The sequence below is a fragment of the Rhipicephalus microplus genome, chromosome X (genome assembly GCF_043290135.1).
Source record: "Rhipicephalus microplus isolate Deutch F79 chromosome X, USDA_Rmic, whole genome shotgun sequence".
Taxonomy (NCBI): domain Eukaryota; kingdom Metazoa; phylum Arthropoda; class Arachnida; order Ixodida; family Ixodidae; genus Rhipicephalus; species Rhipicephalus microplus.
The window spans coordinates 300,634,250-300,659,474 of record NC_134710.1 but is presented as its reverse complement, the minus strand read 5'-3'; the positions used below and the strand labels follow the sequence as shown (position 1 = coordinate 300,659,474).

The window sequence follows — 25,225 nt, the reverse complement described above, 5'->3', positions numbered from 1 at the left end:
GCAACTATTCTAGAGATGTCCTTTTTATATGTACATACATATTGTGGGTCTCGTTGGCAACATGAGAAATATGTGGCCCTATCGTTGTATAAAGTTTTTTTTTAATATATGAAATTGACACAAGTGTGTGCATCTGTTATGTACTTTCTATATGCTCGTGCCCGCGTTGTAGTGTGTTCTAGTGTGTGTTTGTGCGTGCGAATGCGTTAAAAGTCTATATGTCATCCGGATACGGAAATCCTCTTTACACTAGTGGCCTTATGACATTATGTCATACATTGTCGGTACACTCAGCAGACAACCCTTCCTTTCAGTAGCGCCACAATGTAATGAAATATAGTTATATACAGAACAGTAATGGTTTTCGTCTGACGGCATCGACTGCAAATAGCGCTCGTGGCACGCAAGAAGGACAAATCAGGGCAGAGCGTCCAACAATTAAGAACCAGGTACACTATCTATAAAGTATCAGAAGTAATTTGCATGAGATGCGGTGCTTCTTCGTGGCTCAGTGGTTAACGCCTCGCAGTCGCAATTTGCATGAGATATATGCATGTATAGCACTGTCCGACACTACACAGGTCACACATCATTGTTTTGGCCGAGTTCAGGTGAACGCAGCACTCACCTGCAGTTTGTGTACCATTCGAGTGAGAAGGCGCACGGTGACGTCTGGAATGTAGGGGAACACTTCCTCGAAGTAGCAGCATTCAGGCAGATGCTCGGACAGGGCTGACGCCTACGTTATCGAGCATTGCGAAACATGACGGTTTCATTTCCACACCAAACAAGTTTGCATGGAAAGACAATTCAAAGCAACACAAATGTTGAAAACTTCGTATTTAGCAACAACCAACTACTCGTAGAAATCACCTAAAAATCTTGGTTCAGATCCTCGAATGAAGCACGCTGCCCAGTACTTGATTCTCTTAATACCTTATCCACAAAAATCTTTCGTAAAAACTTACCGCAAGGAGAATATTCAGGGCAAAGCTTTGTTGGTACGCAAGTGTACCTTCTTTTTTTTCGAAAAATTATCACGTTTTATGTAATTCTTTCTCGTGGTAACACTAGCGTCGCACTTGACTAGCCAGCCGACGGCGAACCGGACTGTTCGAAAAATGGTTCAACACGTGCACTGCTTGCAGTAACACGCCAGCGTGTCCAACGGCCGGATGATAATAAACGTCGCTCCATTGTTCATAATGATGTGATTATCTTATGACTGACAACCGACATCTTTAAAGCCACCCAGTAAAGAAAATTGCGGACGCTGTGTGCTTTTGATGTGTACGTGCGTGCATTTGTGTGTTTTGTTGTGTGTGTGTGTGTGTGTGTGTGTGTGTGTGCGTGTGTGTGTGCGCGCGCGCGTGTGTGTGTGTGTGTGCGTGCGTGCGTGCGTGCGTGCATGCGTGCGCGCGCGCGTGTGTGTGTCTTTTTCATGAGGAGTGCATGGCGTGGGGGAGGGGCACATCCCTCGCTCTGTCAGCCGTAATATTGTATATATCTGGTTTTAAAACATTCTGTAGGTCCGGTGCACGTATAGTCACGAAATAAAGGAGCACACCAAAATATTTTCACTGGTTTACATTTCGCCGGTCATGGCATGGTATTCGTCAGAATGAACACTGAAGGCCGTGCCACGGCGGAAAAGTAAACCAGTAAAAATATTTAATTTTCATAATGTGCTGCTTTATTAGATGCGAAGCAACTCTGACTAGCCTGTGTAACGCTGTCCCTCCGTCCACACCGCTCCCCCTCACTGCAGATGTTGGAGCGGTGCCAAGTAGCTCACGCCCTCCTAGCAGCGCGTGGTGACGTCTCTCTCCCCCGCCTGCCGCGCGCTCTCCGCGTGTCAGCTTTCTCTCGCTTCACCCTCTCCTCCGCTCGCAACGCTCAAGCCCACTCCTCACATGGGCATCAGCTCACTCATGCCATCTATCTCCATCTGTCGGTGAAAAGCCGCAAGCCGGCAGGCGCGCGCGCTGCGCGCGCCTTGAGAATCTCGCAGCGCCGTTGCATGTCGCGAGATTGCGCCGACGGGCGGGACGCCGTCGCAGCATGCTTCCCGCTAGTGTGCGCCTACTTGTCTCAGCTGTCGCCGGCGTTGCGAGGGCTAGCGCAGCCGATCGCGTTTGCAAATGGCGACGTCAACACTTACGAGGCGCGAGCCAGGGAAGTCGAACGCAAGCGTTAGCAGTGGCAGACCAGCGACACCAACGAAGTGCGGGTCAAGAACACCGATCACGTTAGAGAATAGAGACGGCGTGCGGGTAACAACGACGAGACGCGAGCCAAGAAAGCCGAGCACAAGCGTCTTCAACGCGTCCCGCCTCCCGTGTCTATGCGTTTCAAACAAGCGTTTACTTGAGTAAGCGCTACACCAATTTTCGCATCAAACCGTTCTTCCAGCACCCGCGTCGGTTCCCGTTTAAACAGGGTCAACGCCTTGCACACCGCTACTGCTTCGCATCCCATCTGGGTTCTCTTCGAGAAGATGATCCATAGTTTTTTGTAGTTTTTTTTATTTTGCGCAATAGTGGTTGCGGATACAGCGGCGGCGTAGGACAACTACGGCGCCAAAAATGTCGCTTATGGAAATTTCACGACAGCTTTCGCTGTAATGAAGGAAAAAAAAACTGTTTGGAATCTGTAACATCTGATTTAAAAGTGAGTGTAATAAACCTATATTTGGGGTGTAATTAATGCCACTATAATTTCCAAAGTTTGATTTATGATTCTAAATAATTATGTCCCTTCAAACTTTCCCTCGGTAGATGCGACTGTTCTGACAGACAGGGTTAATTTCTTGTATGTTTAATAGTTGGTTGTATTTTTTATGTATAGCCAGCGCACAACGACTGCACGCGAGTGCGAGCCATAACGACACCATTGTCACAATTGTTGAGGACGCTTTCCTTCACAAGGGCCGCTTCTCGTCATGCCGTGTGCCAACTTTTGCACACACTTTATCCCTTGGGGGAGCAAAGCGCCCTTTTCGAAATAACTGCAGCAGTTTCTCCTGAAAATTCCTTTGGAGCGCCTGTGCAGTGGTAGCATGTTCCGCAATGCTGGAGCAGAAGGCGCAAAAGCATCACATAAGTATGGCTCTACTTATTAATTTTAAATAATTAAAAGTAGAGCCATACTTAAATAATTTTCTCGCAAACGTGCTGCGAAGCATTCCAAGCATTTTTCTTTCGTGTGAAGCAATACAAGAAATCAGTACACGATGTGAAGAATGCAAAAAAGATCTCTGCACTAAACAGCACAATGCCAGAAATGTTAAGTTAAGGTTTCAATGACAAATATAATACGCACTTGAAGTATTGATGGCATTCGTACCTAGCAGCATGCCAAGCTGAGAGGCAGACGAATCAAGCGACGACCACGACGCACGCAGGGCCCATTATTACACATCTTTTATGGCATCGCCCGTGCTTCTTCGTTGCCGTAAATGCTCGTGAACACGGAGCATGACAATGTTGCCGTCGCGTCGATGCCACGTGCACTTCTCTCGCATCCGATTCGTGCCTGATCCCAGCCCGACATTATTGAGCCGACAATTGCAGACGATAAAGACGGATTCAGACCACTATCACATACGCGAAAATACGCACACGTATAATGCACTAGAAAAGGTATACTGTAGTAAATAACTAGTACGCGTGTTTCCTTAAAGCAGTGAATGATGCGTTGCCATCTTATGGTTGGGGTGAAGCTGAATAGCTCAGCCGATTTTTGGCCCGAGTGACCACTCTTGTCATTTTCATGTTACTCTATGGCTCAGACGCATAAATGATCGTGATGCTGTACGAACTGCCGAAAAGCGTGGAATCACAGGGTAATCCTCTGGAAGCCGAGAGTGCCAAAGGTCTATTAAGCTCATCGATCCTGTCTTTGACATGGGGAATGTGTTGTCGTGGAGTCACTCGGTTGCGTTGTTGCTGATTTGTCCAGATGGCCCGGAGGGCGAGACATCACGGCAGCGCTTTGTTTGCCTGAAGTCGCCGCCCTGTCAAAGGCTCTCCATAGCGGTACGTGAATGTTACTATTCGGTTGGTTAACTCCTTCAACCCAAAACATTTGTGGCCTATACCGCCTACGACAAATTGGACAGCATGCGCGATAGATCAGATGCTCGTAAAAGTACCTGACAAATTAGAACATCGGAATGGAATGGAAAATTTTTATTTTAGTCCTGCAGGGCGCGCTTAGTGCGTAGAGGGCGTCTCCCACGTATAGGGACCCGAGAGGGAGTGCGCGGCCGCTTCGTGGGCCTGCTGGACGTCCCATTGCTGGTCGCCGAGAAGTGAGCTCCTGAGGGACCTCTCCCACTTGTTGGAGGTAGAGTCTGGAGGAGTTGTTCTACACTCCCAAAGCATGTGCGCGAGTGTCGCCATGTGTCCACACGAGGGACACGTGTCGCTGGGGTACGCATCAGTACAGAAACGTGAAGCTTGGCAAGGTTTGGGTACGCATGGGCCTGTAATAGGTGTAGGGTTAGCGCCTGCGGTCTGTTAAATTTGGCATGGGGGGGGGGGGGTGGAAAAATGCGGTGTTCAAGGCAAAAGTGCTTTGTGATGTCGTTGTACGTAATGGGTGCACCCCGACTGGTCTCTATCATAGAAAAATAAATAAAAAACTCCGTAGCGGCCGTGGAACGCGGAAGCAGTGCCACTGCCTTCGTGCTCAACATCTATATGTTCTTTGTCTACCTCTTTTTGTTTGTTTGTTTGTGCCTTGCAGAATATGACGCATACCCGTTCTGGGGGATGGGTCAGGATGTCGTAGTTTTAAATTTAGTAGATAATTTGAACAATGTTGAATGATTAAGAATTAAACAAAGAAGGGAAGACTGCAATATATCTAAAAATTCAGATTTCACTGTAAAAAGGCGCCAGTAGATGAGTCTGCGGAAACAACCTGATCATAGCCATCTGGAATATGTCGGATTCTAACGTATAGGTAACCTTATTTTTTAATGTATAGGTACATTACTTATCGAATATTCGTTGTAGTGAAGATTTACCATGAAGTACGTTTAGAAGCTTGAACATAACTGCAGCCCCGCCACGGTGGTCTAGTGGCTAAGGTATTCGGCTGCTGACCCGCAGGTCGCGGGATCGAATCCCGGCTGCGGCGGCTGCATTTTCGATGGAGGCGGAAACGTTGTAGGCCCATGTGCTCAGATTTGGGTGCACGTTAAAGAACCCTATAGGTGGTCGAAATTTCTGGAGCCCTCCACTACGGCGTCTCTCATAATCATATGGTGGTTTTGGGACGTTAAACCCCACAAATCAATAACTGCAAGCCACATCAAAAACATTCCTTTGGCAATTTCCCAAACCTGAGGCACCGAAGATTGGTATATAATACCCGCAGTTAATTTTTTCCTTATCTTTGAAAGCGGAGTAACAAGTAGTATCTTTTAATATATGTGTATTTGCAACATGTCAAAAAGTAATGTTCCGAATGTTTTCTACATACCTTCAGAATTGACACAGGGGTGGTATCGACAAAGCTGCCATGAGCAAAAAAAAAAGTTAAAAGGGGACACATGGCAATGAAATCTCGTGATCGCAACTTCGGCTCGCCGAGAATGAGTCCATTGAGCGTTCTGTGGAAATTTTAGATGCTGATATTCTGTCCATGTTGTTATAGCTTTCATCCTATCACTTCAAATGGCAAGGTTTCTAAATCTGATAGCTGTAATTTATTATCTTTCTGGAAGATCATTAATTTTTAGGCACTCAAGCGATGCTCACGCTAAGGAACCAGCCATTTCATCTAACCTTAATACACAGTGACCTGGCACCCATAATAGTTTGAGACGCTTTAGCCGAGGTGGAAGTAACGTGCGTAACGTCTTTACGGCTCGTGAGTTGTGTGGCACTGTTAAAACTGTGCATACCGAGAGGAAGTGAGTAATTATGACCACACTATTCGCGACTGTAAGGAGATTTTTCCGCGCCATGATAATAAAGCCATTCTTCTCATAAGCCATTCTCGTGTCTTATGCGGGAGCTTTTTCGTGGCTTCACCGGAATGACAAATCAACAAGAACGTATCTCTACCGAAACAGAGCTACAGCAACAGTGAACCGTCGCTTCCACGCGTCATCGACCTTGTGCCGCGTGACGGAAGACGCACCAGCCTCTTCTCAACAGGACGATATCTATGTTTCTGTGCGCACATGCATAAACCTCATCATGTGACTAGTGCGAACCAACTTATACGGCATCACCGACGGTACTACCCTTTGAGTGGAACGGTAGACCAACGATGAGCATGCTGTTTCATATGACATTCTTCTGTCTTGTGCAGATCAGTGGCTACTAGAGCTAAATTAAAAGGAATCATCGCGGTATTTTTGGTCTTGCTGAGCCCGCTAATGGTTGATTAGCATTGTACATGATGTTGTTCTGCACGTGCTTGCTTTCAATATGTGGCGATATTGAACTGAATTGGCATTGAATCCCTGCTAAAAGCGTTGTAGTCCGGACAAAACAAAATGCTGATGATATGGCGGCCCTTCGAGCGCATCAAAGTGATATGAAAATAAAACTGATGGTTGATTGGGTCGCTCGATTTTTAGATTAAAAAACCAATCACTCGTATTGACGTTCTGGGATATACAGTTGAATCCTTGGAAACGAAGCTGACTGATTTGGAAGAAGAAAGCAGGCGTGCCAACCTCCGCAGTTCTTGCATGACCTGCGCGAACACATGGCCTTGTTTCCTCACCATAAGATGTTTCTTGTCGGGATTTTTATCTACCAGAAATTCAATGGGAGCATAGATTGTTTGATCAAGATTGTTTCGTACCATTATACTTACAACAAATTTTCAGTCAACCGACACGTGTTCTATTGGTGACTATGCTTGATCTTGTCTTTATTGGTAAAGCCATTGACGACTACTCTGTATCTGTTGAACCTGGTGTTTTGGATCATTACATGGTGTACTTTTTTTGTCTGCCATGGTCAAGTAGCGGAAATATATGTAAAAAGGTTACCATCAGTGATTTCTTGAACGCCAGAGACGAAAGCGTTTTAGACTTTGGTGTAAGCATTTTTCATGGTGGGGATGTTACTGATGTTTGGGCGAAATTCAAGAACTTATGCGTGCATTGTCTTCATAATTTAATTCCTAAGAAAACAAGAGACAGCTTCCTGAAAACCCTTGGGTAAGACGGGAAGCATTGCAGTTAAAAGAGACTTTAAGCCTGAAGACGACAGGGTGGCTCTCGTAATATTGTTTAAGGATTAAATCTACATCAAACCAATTGATGTCAAATTAAAAAAAGTATAAGGCATTATATAAGCACACTCTACTAAACTTTATGTGGTCTTTCGCTGAAAAACTTTGGGAGTTCTTGAAGAAAAAAGCAAGGCCCATTGACCAAATTGTACACCAGGGTTGCCTAGTAGTGGAGAAAGAAAGTATTGCGGCGCATTTCAACAAGTATTTTCATAGCGTTTTTTCCTCTTAATGTATTCCGCCATGTTTGAACCCTACACCTGCTGTTTCACCACCTAATATAATTTCTAAACCTGGTATAGTGTCTTTGATGCTTAACTTAAGAACCGCATCAACACGTGGACCAGATTGTATAACAAATGCTTTCGTTCACAGGTACGCAGAAAAAATATGCGATTTTTTTTTTTAAGCATCACTGCCTTCTCCTCCAATATTTTCTAGTGACCGTGCTGAAGGAACGTGTCGTACCTCTACTTAAAAAGGGTGACGCTACGATTTCGACTCATTATCATCCGATATCACTAACGTCGTCTTGTTGCAAGCTACTAGAACTTAGTATAGCAAAAGAAATTAAGTAATTCCTCACTGATAAGCGCCTTTTGTCTGACAACCAGAATGGATTTCGTAAAGGTATGTGTACTGATACCCAATAACCGCTATAGTTCACAACTTCGCTACTCGGCTTGATAGGTCTGGACAAATTGACGTAATTTACCAATATTTTAGAAAAAAACATTCGATCTTGTTTCGCATCCTCACCTAAACAAAAAACTCAAATTGATTCACCTGCTTTTATGCCTAATTAATCTAATTAATTTATTACGTAACTGTAAGTAGTGCATTGCAATTGACAATAATGTTTAGGCGATTTTACAGTAAGCTCGGGTGTCCCACAGGGCAACGTTTTAGGACCCTTATTAATTTTAGTTGATATAGATGGCATTATTGATGTAATTAAACCACCCGTGGTGATGAGGCTGATCGCGGACGACTGCGTATCATTCAACGAAATACCTTGTAGTGGAGATCAAGGCGCTCAGGCTTCATTCAAACCTTCACAACATAGCATGATGGTGTTACAAGTGGCATATGGAACTGCATGAATGCTAACAGATTGGTTTTCATGAAAGTTACGAGCGAAAATACAATTTATATTTTTTGTGCAGCATTGCTTCTACACTTCTCATAGAAGTTTGTGTATAGAAATATATCTTTGTGTCACAATAACAAGCAACTTAGCCTGGAGTGCTCATGTTTCCAACACTTGAAAGACAGCGTTACGGAAGCTATACCTCCGGAAATCTGTCTGTTCTACTTTCCACACATAGAGGAGTGTGGGAAGATTTACGAAAGATATATGCTTCCGGAAAGCTGCCTTGCATTTATCTGTCATAAACTATAGATTATGCACGTGTCGTGTAGATCTCTTATACGAAATCTAACGTTAACGCTTTGGAAGAAGCCCAGCGTAAAGCAGTCCAATTATTTTTTTTTTTTCAGAATATCGCACAACCGACTTCCCAACGATTCTTATGCTACATGAAAACATTCAAACATTGAAATTACGAAGTAAAAATCATAGACTTCTGAAGAACAATCATTTTTCTATTAGACCACATCATTTTTTGAAGCCATGTAGCATTCCCAACGAGACATCAACATCGTTTCTTGAAGATACTTGTAGCATGCACAACGAGACATCGCCATGCAGAATCTGTAACACATTATCTCATGAAAACTAACATTTTCAAATACTATTTTTCCCCCGTATACCATAGCTGACTGGAACTACTCATCCGTAGCTATAATTTATGCAGCATGAACGCTATGAATGCAATTAGTTTTTGAATATGTCGTTGCTCTTTGTGCATCTTTTTGTTACTCTGCTAATATATCATTTGGACCTATAAAATTGTTGCGCTTTTAAATGTTTGTTATTTCCGACTTCAAGTTCTTTATTTTCGCTCAATACTTCAGATCTTGTTAATGAATTGTGTTATTATTCAATCTTAGTGCTTGTTCCCTTTTCATTATACATCTGTTTAAATTGTACTTTTCTGTCCCTCCTGCGTGTATCTTTACTGGGTCTACAGTATATATATATATATATATATATATATATATATATATATATATATATATATATATATATATATTGTACATCAATAAACAAATAAATGTGATGAAATATATTGTGATAATCAGAACTACAAGGGCTTCTTCTGACCCTTCGTGAGGTTGGCGATCTTGAAGGCGTTAAAGGTCATCATCGTCATTTGGTGGTAAAGGGTTTCGAACTCGAGCCCCTAAGATCCGTACCAATGAAATACAGAAGCATCATCGCAGAATATGACTACACTTAGAACATAGCACGGGGAACGACACACTGCGCAAACGAAATTAAAAAAAAACACTTTAACTGAAGTATTCGTTGAACTTGACGGTAGGGAAATATAGACCCTCTTTTGGGATGTAAACTCACACGGAAAATGGTCACATCAGGCAAAATTTGGACTCTGAAAAAATTTGAACAAAATTCCAGCTAATGTTTCAACTGGGAAGTAGGCGTTTCCAATATGTCATGTATGGATCTCTTGTGAATGAAATTTGATGCAAGCGGGAAAGATGTCGATACTGAGCTCCAGAATTACGACAATCTGGACGCTAATTCTGGAAAATAAAGTTTTCGCTCCACGGTTATGTTTTACAGCATGGTGACTACATGGGGCGCTTCGATAAAAGAATGATTAAGGTCAATCACGCCTATGTAGTTTATGAACAAACTTTTCGGGGGAAGAATATTACGATGACGGTCACATGCACGTCGGGCCGCTAAAAGGTGTCCGCGGGAAGCGTGTTTAAAAACACTGGTCTACAGCACATAACCATCAATTATAAAAATTTAAATACAGACGCATTCCCCAGGTGAGGCCTGAACTCACAACCGCGGCATAGCTCACGAGAACTGTCGTAAAAGTACCGCGCGCTAACCAATTTCGCCACTGCGGAAGACAAGTGCGATGAGCTGCATCTGGCTGCACATTCACGCCGCCTTCGGGGAAGTTGCGTCCTCCGGCGATTTTTTTTCCTTCTTTCAAACCTGACCATTGGGTCGTTTATGAAAGAATACCACGTTTGTGCGCTGTCCACGTGAAACATAATCGTGATGTCAAGTCAAGGTGCTGAGTTGTCTTCTATTTCAATGCCTCATATGTCACGTCCCCATTTCCACCCCTCGTCATGCCCTCTTCTAATCCGCGTTAAATAGACTAGTGCTTTTTGCTCGTGTACAGCATAGCAGAGCCAAAAAAAAAGTAAAAATCCCGGCAGAACCCACGCATTGTAGGACTCGATTTTATGCGAAGTGAAAGAGCAGCTGACAACGACGCCACTTTCTTTTTTTCCAGCGCGACAGCGTTAAAAAGCTCGTTTCGCAGAAATACCACTGTCGGTGTCGGCGGCGCGGAGCCTTTGGTTGCAACAAAAAGCAACGTAGGCCGTGAGCGAAAATTCAAGGAGGAGGAGGAACAAACTTTATTTAGAAAAAAAAGAAACTATGGACCATTTCTCCGAAGGGAACCCCGGCGGGTTGCGAAGCAGCAACGGTGCGCACGGCGTTAACCCGGTTGAAACGGGCGTCGACGCGGGTGCAGGAAGAACGGTTTGAAGCTAAACTCGGTGTAGCGTTTACTCGAGTAAATAGGGACTTTTAGAAAAACGTTTGCAGGCACTGCAAGCGTTGCGCACATAGCGGGCACCATATGAGCTTTGTAATAACGTTTGCCCCCCCCCCCCCCTATAGGGAACAATCTAGGGACGTTAGCTGCCCCACAAATTCAAATGCACGGAAACTACACATAGCCTCAGCACCAGCGTTTGCGGGCCGCACACGCCGCCCGCTATTTAGGATTTTCTTCGGGCGGGCCGCCAACACAAACAGCGGCTCGCGTACGACGTATGCGTAGTGGCAGCGACCGCACCGCAAGGGCCCGCGGTGCGGTGTTCTAAAGCTTCCTAATGCTTATTTGAAACGGAACGACACGGGAGCGCTCGTGTCTTTCGTGTCCTTCTTGTCTCTGTGTCGTCGTTTTGTTCTCGCGCTATAACTATCGTCATGCCATACCAACTAGCCCAAGCTGCCACACTTCTAAGGCGGGACGCGTTGAAGACGCTTGCACTGGCTTTCTTGGCTTGCGTCTCGTCGGTGTTAACCGCGCGCCGTCTGTATTCTCGAACGCGACCGGTGTTCTTGACTTGCACCTCGTTGGTGTCACTGGTCTTCCACTGCCGACGCTTGCGTTCGGCTTACCTGGCTCGTGCCTCGTCGGTGTTGACATCGCCATTCGCGAACGTGATCGGCTTCGCTAACCCTCGCAACGTCGGTGACCGCCGGGAAAGGTACGCGCACACTAGCGGGAAGCATGCCGCGACGGCGTCCCGCCCGTCGGCGCGATCACGCGGCAAGCAGCGGCGCGATGTCCACATTAGACAGTATTAGTATACCGGGCTTATCGGAATATCGGGTGTACCGTGATAGCGGAACCGAAGTAAGTGCGCATGCGCAAATACGTACGTTACCCGTTCCGCTTACCGTACGCGCGCTATTTTTCAGATTTAACGTTACTGCATTAGCATATTGTGCACGTAAAGCATGGGGCGCTTTCGGACGCCTGCTTGGAGGGGATTTTAGCGTAGCTGTTGAAAGATTCACTTCGTTCGCAGCAAACAACTGTTTAAAATGGCTTCGCTTGCTTTCAGTTAGCTTCGATGACCGAGTTTTACAGATAATATAGCATAATTTTTGAGATAGCTTCCCATTTTGAACGTCTCTAGGTCTAACTAGAAGATCGATGTAAACAGATTGGCAACATAAACGTTTTCGCGTTTGGTGCGTGGTACACATTTATTTACTTTCATTATTACTAAAGTAAAATTTTAACAATGCTTCGCGCGGTGGCACAGGCAAACATTCTCGTTTTATTTTCCTTTTCGCTGTTCTTTAACTTATTAATCATCCGATAGGCGGCGCCAGCATCCCAGCTGGGGCACGTAAACGCTATCTCGCTAAACTATAAGACGCTGTCCTCAACGTACGTTTGCTGCACGGTAACGCCATTCCCTTAACCTCCGATATCACGCTAACGGTAAACTATAACTCTCTATTGTCGGCGCCGCGAGATTCTCGAGGCACGCGCACCCGCCAGCTCGCGGCTTCTTCCCGCCGACAGATGGAGCGAGGTGGCGCGGGTGAGATGATGCCCACGTGAGGAGTGAGCTCGAACGTTGCGAGCGGTAGAGAGGGTCAAGCGACAGAGAGCTGACACGTGGCGAGTGCGTGACAGGCGAGGGGGAGAGACGTCACCGCGCACTGCTAGGAGGGCGTGAGCTACTTGGCACCACTCCAACAGTTGCAGCGAGGGGAGCGGTGCGGACGGAGGGACAGCGTTTCACTGGCTAGTCAAAGAACTTCGCATCTAAAATTTAAATACAGGCAGTTGGGGTTGGACGCTCTCTCCAGGGCTCGCTTGGCCTTGTAAGGCAAAGCTATTTGGCTCAGCCAAGCCTCGTCCGCAAGCCATACCTTTTACATGCAATGTCTTTCCTTGAGGCACGGTTCAGGTATCAACCAAGGAGCGAAAGCAGGCTAGCAATTGGAAAGGCGATACGAGCATGGCGCGATTATGCTATCGCGCTCTAGCCGACGACTCCGAGCGAGACAGGTGCGTGGTATGTCCGAACCATCTCTTTCAAGCGTCGCGACGGCGTGCCGGGAATTTTCCCACCGTTTCCGAGAGATGCCGTGACCACACCGCATGGATGTTTCCTCACAAACACGTAATGGACGCATCGTTAGTTACCCGTAACAAAGGGCACACACATTTGTGCACGCATGCTCTAACACATGCGTGCAGGGTTCACCGATATTTCGAAAAAAAGTCACGCGCACAGACATTCCCTCACATCATTGGGCTGTTTGCAAGTTTGTGATGTGTTCTGTGTATCCACAATCCTTTGGCTGCAGTGACTGAGTCAGTGCAGTGTGTGTGTGCAGTGAGTGAACTCAAAGCGAACGCAGAGAGAACAAAGGTGCAGGGCACTGCATATGGCAGGGGTCTCAAACGCACGGCACGCGGGCCGCACGCACATGACACTCATCATCCGATATTTCTTTTATGACTTTCTGACTGTTCGCAAGAATGATGCTCGCATTATTTTCTCACCTGTCGTGATTAATAACGCTTTGTACTGCTATACAGACGTGACTTGGGCGTTTTTGTCGTGAGGCATCTCATGCGAATACTCTTGTGTGTTGAGGATCGGAGTCCAGATTGTATACATTGTGTAAATCTTGTTTTTTATAAATGACCCTTATACGGGATACGGTATTCAAACGGCAACGTTTGAGAAAACCTTGCTCATCCCCGCCTCCCCCATTTGCTATCTTATATCACTCTGCCGACCCTTTGAGAGACTGCATTTCGTGACTGCGGCCCGGCAGCTGATGTGAGTTTGGGACCTCTGGTCTGTAGTTTGGCTCAACAGGGCACCAGCACTCAATAATAGCTTGTTCGTGCTTTGACACACGAAGCAGTGTTGTCATACATATTCCCTTAATAATGTGTGTGTGCGTGCGCGTGTGTGTGGTGTGTGTGTGCGTGCGTGTGTGCGCGTGTGTGCATGTGTGTGTGTGTTGATTGATGATTGATATGTGGGGTTTAACGTCCCAAAACCACCATATGATTATGAGAGATGCCGTAGTGGAGGACTCCGGAAATTTCTACCACCTGGGGTTCTTTAACGTGCACCCAAATCTGAGCACACGGGCCTACAACATTTCCGCCTCCATCGGAAATGCAGCCGCCGCAGCCGGGATTCGATCCCGCGACCTGCGGGTCAGCAGCCGAGTACCTTAGCCACTAGACCACCGTGGCGGGGCGTGTGTCTGTGTGTGTGTGCGAGTCTACGTGCGTGCAGATACCACCAAGGGCCCCTCAACGTTTTTTTTTCTTTTTGAGCCGAGCGCTACAATGTGAATTGATATCTGTGTGTACCTTGAACGAGGCATGCCGAATAAACACTGGCGTCTGAATGGTAGCTGATGGTTCGACGTAACGACAGCCTTCACGGTAGAGGGCAGTGGTCAGTTTTATCGAAACAATGTACACGCCACAGTATACCCTAATATGATTTGCATGTCTGTAGTAGGTGTGTTCTTCCAGGGTCGAGCAACGCTAGACTGTATATCTATAGCTTTCTGAGTCATAGGAGTGCACAAGTAACGGTTATTACGTTGTTATAAAAGCTGATATTCAGCACTGTAACCCCCTTTGCCGTTACCCCGTCGTAACGCATGCATACATATGGTCTTTTTCGGAAGGAGTTTCAAGCACTGGCATGACTCTGTTTTTAGAAAAGTCAATTGTCCTGCAGGTACCTGAGTCGATTCGTGGTGTTTGTTCTTCGCATTTTTGACTCACCAACTACGCCGTCGGTAAAGGCACAGGATTCTCTGCGCGACAACGGGTGGTTTCGCGTTCAGATTTACAGTGCTTATTTGTGAAACCTTTGTTCATAGGGTAGGGTGGGGTGAAATGCGACAAATATTTTAAGACAACGAATATTTATTTTGAATTCACTTCTAACGACTTTACATCAGCGCAGAAACTTTCCTTTGGGTACAAGGTATATCTGTATGCTACATAACATTCAAAACATTTTTTAAAAATAAAAAAAATTGCTCCATATGTCTCATTTTGCCCCAGCCTGTGGGCCAAAACGATTCGCTGCGTGGGGCGAAATGAGTCAGTGTGAAAAAAATCCAATCCTTCAGTTTGTTGTTTGTTTTTGCTGTAAAAAGACTTGAAATTTCCTTTGTGGGCGCTTACGCAGGCCCAGTATACTTGAACTCCGCGCATTCAATCTAGACAGAACGCGGTGTTGTATCGATCCAAAACTCCTTGCAGATCAAAGCCGCTGGTTTTTCTTTGTGCGAATGTTGTCTTTTGTAGAACGCTTGAACCTCCTTAGATTATTCAATATAGAGATGTCTCGACCTATATTCTTCACCTCGATTCGCCGTTTAGATGCAGAAATGCTCAGGCGTTTCATGGCTTTTAACTTCGTCCACCGGGCTTTGTGAGGCAATGAATTGAAAACAGTGCTGGAGTCAGATTTTCTAGTGCTTTTTTTTCCATTATGGTATTGGAAAACGTCGTTTAAACACAATCCCAAAACGTGTTTGCGACTAACTTGACTTGGAGATTCAGCCATTTTTTTATGCGTCTCTTGGGAGCATCCTTGGAAACACGGGAAAACCTCGATGCAGCGAGATAGGGGGGGGGGGGGGGGAGTCATGTTTTGAACGGCAATCAGTGCTTTTTCATGTCGGTTTCCTCCCAGGAAGCTCTAGATTGCCACATTCCTTCCTCATGCTTTCTTATGGACCCGTTACACCGTAAGTAATGTTCAGCGCTCAGCGCTCACCACGCCTTAAGAAGCTTCGGAACTGTAGTAGATAATTTTGTTAAGATTACGCAAGCAACGCGAACATTGCAGATTATCCTGGAACTTACGTGGCGGCTAGCGATAACGCTCGAATATTCAAGAACACGTGTATAAATGCCGTCCCGCTTCACCGCGTGTCAGTTGATCGACGGCCGATGATCTCTTCGCCACTTTCAGTGCCAGTGCGCATCGCTGTAATATGACTTTCTGTTTTCCGCCCACATGTTCGGCCAGATAAACAGTTTCATTTCGACAAGTCGTCTCTACCTTTGTCTGCGTCAAGACAACGTGACAATATGATATTGTCTTGTATGTCCGAATCCTCCTAAAGAAATATAGTATACAATGAATGTAAGTTGGTGGTTCAATTAATAAGACAATCTATATAGAGCAACTGGACGCGTTTTTTGTCGCGTTTTACCCCTCTCGCATGACAGAATTCGAAAAAAATTCTGCTTTGGCCCCGGCCACCAAACGAACTAAACCATTGGTGTTATGTAGCTCGTAATCTGAAGCAACGAAATAAATAGTTACGCTGCTATACCAGCGCAGCAGTAGCTTCATGCAGGAATCCGAAAATTCGGCCGAGCAGAGTTTCACCCCTTTATTACAGGTCCCGAACACACTGATACCAGCCGCGTAATTTTTTCCGTGCAAACGCTGTGAACACTCATCAATTTTTACACTTGAAAAAGTGGACAAGGACCATGCAGCACTTATCGCTGGAAAAGAGAAACAAAGAAAAGTAGTTTTTGTTCTAGCTACAGAGGTTGGTAAAGTCAAAATGTCGCATTTTACCTTACCCTATACCCGATATAGTGAATGACATATACCTATTCGAGGTTCTGTGAGAGTCGATGTAGCAGGTGGCACACACCCTCCAACGCCCTCTTAGAAGGATGTTAAAGTATAAGAATACCCTAACCCCCTAAGATTTATTTAGCTAGACACCCTTCATGTAGGGTGTGCAGCTAACACCCTTTCACAATGGTATATCCGAAAACACTCATGGGGTGTCCCTGTGGCAACTAGTCAGTTTACATCCGTAAGGGTTTAAAATATTTACTGTGTGTGGCGCGTAAACGGACGAACGGGTAGGTGGATGGATGGATGGATTGCGGCGCCACAAATATTTCGTTAAGCAATGCACGAACTCACCCGACATAAAACTTAGGTAAAGTAAATGGGCCGGTTTAAAGTTGTTCGCAGGGTGTATATAGATTGCACATTTTCACTTTCTTTTTGTCATTTTCTCGCATTTACAGGGGTGCTAAAATTTTCCCAGGTCGCTATTTCTTGTATTCTGTGGGGGTGCTGACACCCCCTGTAAAGTACTGCGCGCCGCGTGGCGCACGTGTCTCGCGCAGACGCCACATTTTGTGGTCACAACTATTCAGGGGTAGGTGGCGTTGTGTTCGCGAGCGTTAATCACCACTATCATCATCATGGTTAGATTGGTAGCGCCGGCGGTGACCTCTGGCGGCAAGCCTTGGTGGGGCACGAAAGAGTTGAGTGAGTCTCTCTTTTGCGCATGGCGTTTGGCGCGAATCGTTGTCTCTCGCCATAGAGTTTCCCAAAATTAACTAGAAAGCACTCTGGCGCTGCGATTGTTCAGCGACCATGGGAATGATGGGCAGTACACACATTTGCCTAGTCTTCGTACTTGCGGACGGCGAATCGTACTTGCGGCTTCGTTTATTGCTGGTTCTGGTTTTGTTTTGAAAGAAAGAACGAACCCTTTTGAACTTAGTGACTTGATTCGAAATGGTAAGCCTAAAAGAATAAGGTTGTGAAGCGCAAACGGTGAACATTTGCTAATTTATGTTTTCGTGAAAAAACAGCTCCAAGCCACATGAACACACACGAAGCCAAAAGCAGGCCAGAAATACGAAGTTTAGACAAATGTGTGTACTACCCATCATTCCAATGCTCGCTGAAGCGCCGTGTGTTGCAGCTCCCATAGACACTAGCGCCAGAGTTCCCTCTAGTGTATATCAAGAAACTCTATGCTGAACGCAGTGTGTCCCCGGTGCACGGCACCACGGGCCGTCTGCTGGGGGCCCTCGTGGTGAGTAAGGCATCGGCGACGCCGCCTTGTGTTTGTTATGCTGTTGAGTATTGCGTGAATATGTGTGAGATTGTTTTAGCGTGTTTGAGCACAATTGATGTATAATTATTCGGCTGACGATATCGTCGTTTCTAAAAGCAGTTAAATAAGTAAATTTGTGTTTGGTTGGTTACGACCGCGTATGCTGCGTCCGTTCACTTTAAGAGCGTGGCGCTCGCTCTTGGAGACCCCAGAAATGCTACGGCAGCGCGGCTTGAGTACTTACGACGAGCCCTGCACGTAGCATGCAAACAACAGGCATACCGGATACTTGTATTGATGACAAGCCAATGCACAAAAGATCTGTGCAAAACTTAAGTGCGGTAGAGGACAGCTCTCACCTCGCACAGCTTGTTGCAGTAGTGTGCCACACGACACCGGGCGCAGGGCTTGAGGCTCTCACTCCTGCAATATGTGATTGATGTGATGCAATAAACAAGGCTTAGCCATGAATTCAGCAGACAACAAGTGATACGTCATCTCTAGCGCTTTTACCGTGAAATCGGGACAAAGGTCACATCCATAACAATTGCAGAGATTGGCGAACGGAGAAATCGAGCTTCGAAGCGCGTTCGCAGCGAATAGCGGCTTGGTTGAATAATTTTGAGTTCTGCATGTATGTCATGACCCAACTAAATTGCACAATATGTTTAAGAACCGAAACTAATGCGTGAATGTCACCTTTTTTAGTTTCATGTGAAGTGTAAACAACTCTAAACAGTAGCGAGATTTGAATATCAGTAAGATGCAAGTTATAATCTTAGTAATGTATCAAGTTTACTATACCCAGCGTATACATGTCTCTATAACACGCTTCTACACTAAACAGATATTAACCGAGGGCAAGGCAGCATGCACTACAATTAACCTTAACAAGTGGCTGTGTGTATTTGCCCTGGATGCGTAATTTCACGGTATATCAGTCCTACGTTGCAGTGAAATTTCTTTAGCAGGGGGTTACATGCTGTAGAATATACGTTTATTCGTTAATTTGCGATACTTGAAAATTTTGAATAATCTAAATTAGTCGAGTCGAAGCGAATTCTAATAATGCAATATTCGTTTGAATGTTCGAAGCGCTGAAATATTCGCCCATGACTAGTTAATATACTTTCAGAAGCTTTAGATTCCAACGCGGATTGTAGCAATAACTGTTGAGCAGAGAAAGTAAACAATAAAGAAGTTTATGGTGTAAGCAAAAAAAATCGTTATAAAAGTATAAAGATGTGGTTTTTAATGACAAAACAGACGGACAAAAAGCGATGGATATGACGAGCACTGCGACAGATCTATACAAACTGCTATTTTTTTTGTGTATGGTAGCAAGTTCAGCAAATTCGTGGCTGATCATCACATAACCCATGTGTGGAGCAGTTCATGGAACACAAGAACAGTACACAAACCACTTTGCGATTGAATTGATAGAGCGATGCACGCACAACGAAGAAACGGCCGAGCCGGCCAAACTCAAAAACAGAGCGCTGTGTCCTTTCGTTTGGCCGGTTTGCTAGTTTATTCCTTTTGCTTGATCACCTATATCAGTTCAAGCACGACAAAGCAAGTCGCCCAGTCAATACTTGTCGATGTTGCGTGTGTATTGGTTGCTTGAGCTTTGCAATAGAACTGAAAGTTTGGCGAGTTGGTTACTTTTCATGGAGAAACTGCAGCGCGCGAAAAACACGTACATAGAGAAGTGGACAGACGAGCGTTCAACACCCGACTCTTTGTTTGCGTTTTGTAAAAGGCGGAACATGCAAGCGCGAGGTATCTGCACTGAGCTTATGTGAAACAATCATGAATGTGAACAAAAAACCGCGCAACAAAACTTGATTTATCGTCATTCTTTTCGCTCAATTATCGCCTGCAGGGCGCAAAACGAAACTTCGTGAATGATTTAAAAAAACGCTTATTCTCGTGTCAATGATCAGAACCAAGGCATGTTACACCTGTCTGCTCACTTTTTGTCTGAAAAACTTCACTTAGTTCACGTGCTGTCTTATTTAAAGTATTTCCCCAATATAATGAATACGCTCTTTCGGTAAAGAAGGGCTGAAGCCCTCGTAATATTCCCGTTCTTTCGTTTATCTAGCTATTGTAAACTAAGACATAGTGGTCCTGCTTTTTGTGACACTGTTTTGTTTGATATAACGCTGCGGATCACCCTCGCTTACGTCTCACTCATGTAAGAAAGATTCTGGTACTTGCAGAACCAGCGTCTTCCTTTCTGTATTCAATTGGCTACGCCACTGGTAAGAAACACCATGCCCGCCCAATGCATGAGAACAGCTGCGAAATTGATATCCGCACACAGGAAAGACGCCAGTTGAGAGTGTACATATATTTTGCAGTTTACATTGCAAAACAAAGAATGCGCTATAATCCCCACCATTGGCTCGTTGAGAACGAAGTTGTCATTCCGCAGAGGATGGTTATCCTCAACGAATGCAGAAATGTGACCTTCATATTTCGGCGTGCATACTCGGTCACTTCCGGCCCGTCTCTTTCATCATACTACATTTAATGTTACAGTAAAATTAACTTGCGGCCGAATTCACGTGACTTATTTTTTCTTATTCCCGGCTGGCTTCACTCATCATAAATTGGAGGGGGAAAAAGGTATTGAAAAAAACAATGCGAACTAGCATCCCCCACCTTTATTTTATTCTTCTTTTACTTTCGTAACATCTACCTGTCTTATGATGCGGTGACTGCCCCGCCGCGGTGGTCTAGTGGCTAAGGTACTCGGCTGCTGACCCGCAGGTCGCGGGTTCAAATCCCGGCTGCGGCGGCTGCACTTCCGATGGAGGCGGAAATGTTGTAGGCCCGTGTACTCAGATTTGGGTGCACGTTAAAGAACCCCAGGTGGTCGAAATTTCCGGAGCCCTCCACTACGGCGTCTCTCACAATCATATCGTGGTTGTGGGACGTTAAACCCCACATATCAATCAATATGATTCGGTGACTGGCGGAGCCCGTCGCAGTCACGGCGGTGGCGCAGTCATATTGCGCGGATTCTGAGCTCGAGGAGTGCGAGCGACCATCAGTCAGCGCCTATTTTTGACGTAATGAGGGACCACCGCCGGGTGCACCGACTACAAGAGACGGCTGCAAGGACGGGCTGCAATCAGAGAAGGAGGAGCCGGGATACGCCGTGCAACGAGAAAAGAAGCTGCGCTGCCTGACGTCTTGCCAAGCTAAAGAAAAATAATCGCGCGCACGGCTCTATACGCGTACTCTGAGTAAACAAACGCGCGCCCGCACTGGCAGTTGGTGAGTATTTCGGGGCAGATGGTCCATGCAACAGGAGTCCGTCAGTCTCTCTGCGAACGAACGTGACCGAACGTATACGCTACAGCGGCGATGCCCTTCGCCCGCCTCGAACACCACGCGCTGCATTGTTGGTTGCGTGATGAGCATCGTTCAACGCTTTTCAAGGGATTGCTTATAAGCGAACATTTCACCGGCGGCAGTGGCGTAGTACACGAAAACCCCGGCGAGTGTACAGAAATTCGTCCCTCGAATGCTTTGTAGAGAGCTCCGAGTACGGTGCGATGTCAGCACAGGTTGAAGAACACCAGATGGTGAAAATTTTTTTTTCAGCCTATCGCTATACAGAGTTTCTCAATCATATCTTGGATTTTCGGGGATGTAAAACCCCAGATATTATTGTTACATTAAAAATGCGGCCCTCAAAAGTGCGACGGTCGCTTGTCGGCAATCAGCCGCTTCAGTTATGGCAGTGTGACCTTTTATCGAGGTCGGTTGTCATTTCACGTACACCACATTTCATTGCTGCTTGGATGTGAACGCATGACCGTCGTTATTGCCTGTACCCAAGAGCTGAAATGTCGCGCTGCTAGGCATGACGCATGGGTGAAGTCCATGCGTCATGCCTAGAAGGAGTGGAGGAAAGAAGCAGTTAGGAGGGAACATTGAGCAATGCGAAAGAAAGAAAGAAAGAAAGAAAGAAAGAAAGAAAGAAAGAAAGAAAGAAAGTGTGATCTTTTATTGAGGTCAAGCTTGATCGTCATTTCCAGTTTAACTTGTATGCTGAAATGATCTCGAAAAAGATCGCTTTTGGTATCAGAGTACAAATTTTAACAGGCTCGTTTTTTCCCAAAGCATGGAAGAACTTCACTTTATTACGTATTCATACATTGCCACATTCAGTACTGCATTTTCGTCTGCGGAAACCGATATACCACACATTTAACACATCTACAGCATTTACAGAATCAGGCCTTACGGATCGTCAGTTTTTCTAACGGCATGTCCCATTCAGTACTCAATATACTTCATTAAGCGTACTAGCATTACGCTACATTATTTAGCTCAAATTGGTTTTACTAATGTATCGCGCACTTAACCATGAAATTAGTGTCGGTACATTACATGCCTCTGTTCAAACTAATAGTAACAACACCAGATTTTCATCTAACAGCAATATGACCATACACCCCTTTAGTTGCAAGAGGCACACAGGATAGCATCAGTCTCCATTTGTTTCAAGCGTTAAAATATGGTGTATCATTTCCGTTTTCTTGCGGGAAAGTTTACATTGGGCAGTGGGAACATGCTTTAATGATGGACTGCGATAGCACTAGCAGAAGTTGGGTCCATAACAAAATGGTCAGGCGTCTGCACAATGTAGTGATTGTGGCTGTGAAGATTTGTTAAGAGCGCACCGTTGTGTATATAGGAATACCGATAAAAATACGCGAGATATCTTTGAAGCCGCCCTGACAGCCGGCTGGGGCCGGTTATAGCCGTGTCAGCTGCTCTTCAGTGGCGCTGGCTGCAAATGAATTCGCCTTTCTGGACGTGGCTGGTTTCCATTTTTCTTCGACTGATACTGTTGCTTACGACAATAAATAGTCAGTTGAAAGCTAGCGGTCGTCCCGTTGTGTTTTCCTCGTCCGTGTCTGTCAGCGATATAACACGCTTTGTTGTTACCCCGTTTCAGACTCTTTACGAGAAGCGGCCACTTTTTCGCTTCGGCCCGGCACAGCTACATAGTGCAGAACTTGAGAAACTCTCTTTAGCTTACGCAGTGCGGCGACCGGATGATCGGCCTCTTTCTGTGCAGGTGCTATTACAGCAACGTCCACATGCCTCGACAGCCCACAAGTCAGTGAAAGCCCTGCTGTGTTTCCTGAGGAAGACAGGCTTGTGTGAACGCCTCTGACATGCGGTAGAGTTCTACACGCTGCAGTGAAATGACTGTCAGTCTCTCTTCCCCCCCCCCCCTTTTTTTTTCTTTTCCCTCTCTTCCCTCTTTCTCGTCTTTCTTGTCACCTTCCCTAATCTCCCAGTGTAGGGTAGCCAACCGGATGTCTTTCTGGTTAACCTCCCTGCTTTCTCCCTTTTGTTGCTTCCTCCTCCTCTTTGGCTTACACTATATAAAAGTTAATCCATTGCATTTGAATCATGTGTATGACATAACCCTGTGCATACAATGCGGAGCAACAAATAAAGAACACACGTTTGCATCAAATCACCCCAAGATGTAAGTAATCTAGAGCATTCCCTCCAGGACGTGCCTCATAATCATGTCGAGGTGTGGGTATGGAAATAGCTCGACAATTTTTATTAATGTTGACTACGTGTACTATACTCCACATGCATTAGTTTTATTCGCAATTCCTACATTTTTGCAAGTCCGGAAAAGAGAACAGGAGTTTTTCTTTCGGCAATATTTCCCGCGTTTGATACGCACACATACAATACATGTGCAACTGCCTATAGTCATCAGTCTAACCCGTGAAATCCTTACGTATTCCACAAACCCGCGATGACCTGCCCACCTACACGTTTTACATATGCGCGCAAAGCAAAAATAATAACGAAAAATAGGTGTGTTGCAGAATATGAGTGATCAAAGCCATTTTTTTTCTGTATCGACTCTAAAAATTGTGCATGCACGCAGTACAAGCTCGTAATAATGAACAGAGCGAATGTAGAGCCTCCATAACTCAATCGCAAAACTGATCAGTGACAGAATGCTTGTAAATCCTGCTTTTTGTTTTAAACATCACCGCCATCATATCCAAAGATCCAAGGCTCGAAAAAAAATTTACCTTAACAAAAAAAAAAAAAAGAGAAAAGAAACGAACGAGAAAAGAACGAAAATAAAAACAACTATTTGATATGTAATACTGCAACACGGGTTGGTATAAAACACGCGCATGCATGTGCGCATCGCCCAAGCGGTGAGGAAATGAAATAAAAAGTGGTGGAACAAAAAGTAATTCTAACACTACTTAGTTGCAATAGTGAAATTGCGCGCTTACAATACACGCGAATAAAACCCTATCTATAATCATCTGCGAACATTTATTCAGCCCACTAGCATCTAGAAAAATAAGTAAAATGAGAAATGAACGTGCTGATCGAAAGAGAAACCGAAACCATCATTCCGTTGTCGTCTGCTACGGCGTCTCACGTAACCGCTACGGCAGCTCAGTGCCCAACCTGCGAACGAAATATGGAATAAAGTGATCCCCGTGTGCCGTCTGCTTGCTTTTTTGCTTGTTTTTTTCTTCAGCAAAGAACTTAATTGCTGAAGTTTTTTGCTTGCTCTTTCTACAGCAGCCGGACTCGAGGGTTGCGCAAAGCTTCGGTTTGGTCTGCGCGTCAAATCAGGCTCAAACCGCTCACCTCCTGAAGCAGTAATCGCACACCCGGCCGGCTCCATTCAGTGGGTCCACCACGTATGCGAACGGAGTAGACGAGACGATCAGGTCTCCTGGCTTGTACGACAGCATAGCTGAGCTGTATGTCGAACTGGCAGGAGAGCGGCGTTCCCACGGACGGAATCGCCGGCAGTCTTGTCTCTCCAGAGCTCGTCGACGCCAGGCCCGCGCTTGGCAGCCGGCACCCTCCGCTTCCTACCTCTGGCGCGCCCCTACCTTTTCTCTCGCCCACCCCCCTCGCTTCCCTCAACCCGCCCGCAGCCAGCTGTGATCCAGAGCTCACAGGTTGCGCCACACTCGCGCAACCGCCGCCTAATGTTCCGCCAGACGGCGCGGCGAGAGTGTGCGTCCTTCGACAGAGGGGACGTCTTTCGCCATGTCGTTCCCAAAGTGACTTCGGACATACCTTATTCGCGTAATATTGACGGTTAAAGCAGACGCTTTTGTTCCAACAGGCGCGTTAGATTTAACTTGACGTAAGCGGTAAAAGCACTGTGGTGGGTTGACCTGTATAAACTGCCGCGGCGGCTAACGCCCATGTTACCATCGCCCATGGTATGCTTATACCGCACAGAGTCATCTTCAGTTGCGCAAATACAAACATTGACGCCTTGCCACCGGAGCAGCGGCTATCGTGTCGCTAAGTTCTCGCTTGTCG

The 25,225-nt window shown here is 45.7% G+C and overlaps 1 protein-coding gene across 1 annotated transcript in view; it reads right to left on the bottom strand.

Annotated features, from left to right (window-relative positions):
* The window catches only part of LOC119162114 (histone-lysine N-methyltransferase SMYD3), a 56,484-nt gene extending 31,726 nt beyond the window's left edge, over positions 1-24,758 (bottom strand). Inside the window, exons 1-3 of the mRNA XM_075879435.1 lie at positions 24,533-24,758; positions 18,217-18,280; positions 629-739 (exon numbers count right to left, since the gene is read on the bottom strand). Of these exons, the coding sequence (XP_075735550.1) occupies positions 629-739; positions 18,217-18,280; positions 24,533-24,639 (282 nt within the window). The 5' untranslated portion in view covers positions 24,640-24,758. The remainder of the gene's footprint in view (positions 1-628; positions 740-18,216; positions 18,281-24,532) is intronic.
* Between the last annotated feature and the right edge of the window lie 467 nt (positions 24,759-25,225).